The sequence below is a fragment of the Lactuca sativa genome, chromosome 8, assembly GCF_002870075.4.
Source record: "Lactuca sativa cultivar Salinas chromosome 8, Lsat_Salinas_v11, whole genome shotgun sequence".
Classification (NCBI taxonomy): Eukaryota; Viridiplantae; Streptophyta; class Magnoliopsida; order Asterales; family Asteraceae; genus Lactuca; species Lactuca sativa.
In genome coordinates this window covers 45,222,932-45,225,603 of record NC_056630.2, presented here as the reverse complement: position 1 = coordinate 45,225,603, position 2,672 = coordinate 45,222,932, and the positions used below count along the sequence as shown (strand labels likewise).

Below are 2,672 nucleotides of genomic sequence, written 5' to 3'. Positions count from 1 at the left end.
AAAGAAGTTACACCCGATAAACCGAGGACTCGAAAACCATCACAATATTTGTGCCCTCCTTACACCGAGGTATTCGTTTTATTTATAAACTGATGATTTTATGTTTATGTGAATTATCTGAAAGATATAGATTTAAACATTTGATTATTGTTTTTAGTTGCACACGACACCGAAGCAAAAAAAAAAGAACAAAAAAGAAGGTTGATATCAAATCAACAAGCCCCGTTCCTCCTCCAGTTTTTGGTGGTTGTCATCCAAAATTATATATTTCATTCATATGATGTCCAGCATCGTTTGTTTAATTTCGTGTTAGATAGAGATTTTTGGAGCTCATTGTTTGGGCATACACACGACGGATGGTTGGAGTCAGCGGTAAATTAATTGTTAATTAATTATTTTAAAAGTTAATTGTTTTTTAGTCAATAACAAAACTATCATGTGTGCAGCATATAACCATTTGGTACCGACTATTGAAGGAGAGACGGTTTGAGAGCGACCGACATACAATAATGCCTCCAAATTTTTTTGTTTCTCATGCTTTGGAAGAAGGACAGGACTGGAGGGCGTTTATGGCTGGTATTGCTACGTACCCCAACTTCATGGTTGCTTGGTGGGATGTTGATACGGTAAACTTAATTGTTTATATTGAAAATAATATCGTTTTTTTGTTATGTTTTTGTATTGTGATGTAAATAAACATAATTTCATTTTCTGATCCTTATACAGGTCTTATTGCCGATTCATTCATCCCCTAATCATTGGCTATTTGGGGAACTACGATTAGCGTCAATGGAAGTGCATATTTATGACAGTCTTGGTAGAGGGGCTTATGAAAAATTCAAATCTGAAGGAATCTTTTCCAAATTTGAACGTCGGGTGGCAAATTATTTGGACAAGATTAAGTATTGGGCCCGGAGGAACATCCCAAGGATTCCATTGAATATGCAATTCATTTATGAAGAAAATGTTCCCCAACAAAGTAGTCATTTGGGAGATTGCGGTGTTTTTGTTTGTATGTTTATGGAGCAATTGGTTTCAGGTCAACCAATACGTGTTCTTATTGACCCAAAGAACGCAGCTTTAGAGTTCCGTCTACGGATGGCAAAAATTACTTGGGGGTCTAGTCTTGGTCGTATGTAGTTGGATTATATAATTGTATATATAAATTAATGTTGGATTTGATTTTTAGTTTATTTTTACAGTTTACTCAACGGATGGCAAAAAATATAACGTTACGACAATTACAACAAATTAATGACCTACTAATTACTTATCAATACATACAACATAAGAACGACTACAACATTTGTTTTAACGTTACAAATACAACAATTTATTGACCTAACAACTTCAAAACCATAAAAACAATATTGAAAAGCTTACAACTTGTAAACAAGAACTGCCAAGAATAACACCCAACTATAAACCAACGCTATCTTTAACTTCTTATTTTCTGATTGAAAGAACTTATTAGAATTAGCTACTTTAGCTATTACCATAGATGATTGGTCATTCTCTTCATCAACCCAACTGATAAACCCGCATTTTAGTCCCTGTTAAATTTAATATTGACAGTAAGAATATAAATTTTTGTGATGTAAACACGAGGGTTTAAATTTGAATGACGTTAACAACATGATACCAAATATGGGCAAGCGTAAAACAATCTTCCTGGGTTTTTAGCTGTACCCGAAATCCTAACGATACGTTCTCCTCCACAATTGTAGTATGCCATTAGCCTTCTTTTTCTTTTAAATCGGAGTTACTTTCTCAGTTAAATTTTTCATACTGAGTGACACCCATTTATAGAAGAAATCAAATTACAGACAATTCTTTTTGACTATGAAATGAACTGGTTTGACTATGAATTCAAAAAGTTAAACTACGAAATGCAGACAAGTACATACTGTAGTATTGTCATGTCGGTCAGTGAAATTTGACTATGAAATGAACTAGTTTGACTACGAATTAAAAAAGTTAAACTACGAAATGCAGACAAGTACATTCTGTAGTATTGTCATGTCGGTCAGTGAAATTTGACTATGAAATGAACTGGTTTGACTATGAATTCAAAAAGTTGAACTACGAAATGCAGACAAGTACATTATGTAGTATTGTCATGTCGGTCAGTGAAATTTGACTATGAAATGAACTGGTTTGACTATGAATTTAAAAGGTTAAACTATGAATTTTGATTAGTAGAGATACAATATTTTCTATTTATAATTGCATTTGTTTCATATTGCATTTGTGTGATGATTGTAGAGCACTATCATCGGTATTGAAAATGAGTAGTTACAGCGAAAGAACCTTTTCTCAACTACCAATTTTCTTGCATAACCTTCAAAGAACAAATCCTAATACCTTCACAGCCATTAAGAAAACCGATACCAACCGCTTTCAATTCTATTTTGTGGCTTTAGGTTGTGTGGTATAACATACTTCTTTTATTGAGTTATATAATATTTCATGGTAATGTATCTCGATTAGTTTTTACTTATCACTAATATGTGTTCGTTTTTATGTAGATTCGTACCTTCCTTAGGTGCATGATACCGCTAATATATATGGGTTATTTACCCCTTCTTGGGAGCTTTCTGACAACAATGTACTTCGCAGTGGCTTTAGATGGAAATCATGAACCACTACTCTTAGCAATTGGTTTGGGAACC

At 33.5% G+C, this 2,672-nt stretch overlaps 1 protein-coding gene across 1 annotated transcript; it reads left to right on the top strand.

Annotated features, from left to right (window-relative positions):
- Positions 1 to 226: 226 nt before the first annotated feature.
- On the top strand, positions 227 to 1,140 carry LOC111884815 (uncharacterized). Its single transcript, XM_023881116.3, has 3 exons — positions 227 to 372; positions 447 to 626; positions 727 to 1,140. Exons 2-3 carry the CDS (start codon positions 510 to 512, stop codon positions 1,138 to 1,140), a joined length of 531 nt encoding a protein of 176 aa, XP_023736884.3. The 5' UTR covers positions 227 to 372; positions 447 to 509.
- The last annotated feature ends 1,532 nt before the right edge of the window (positions 1,141 to 2,672 follow it).

What these genes read in the sequence shown, in the direction of transcription:
- LOC111884815 (XM_023881116.3), top strand. Translation starts at nt 510, where the DNA reads ATGCCTCCAAATTTTTTTGTTTCTCATGCTTTGGAAGAAGGACAGGAC. An exon ending in CTTGGTGGGATGTTGATACG is followed by an intron (nt 627 to 726) that starts GTAAACTTAATT and finishes ATCCTTATACAG; the next exon opens with GTCTTATTGCCGATTCATTC.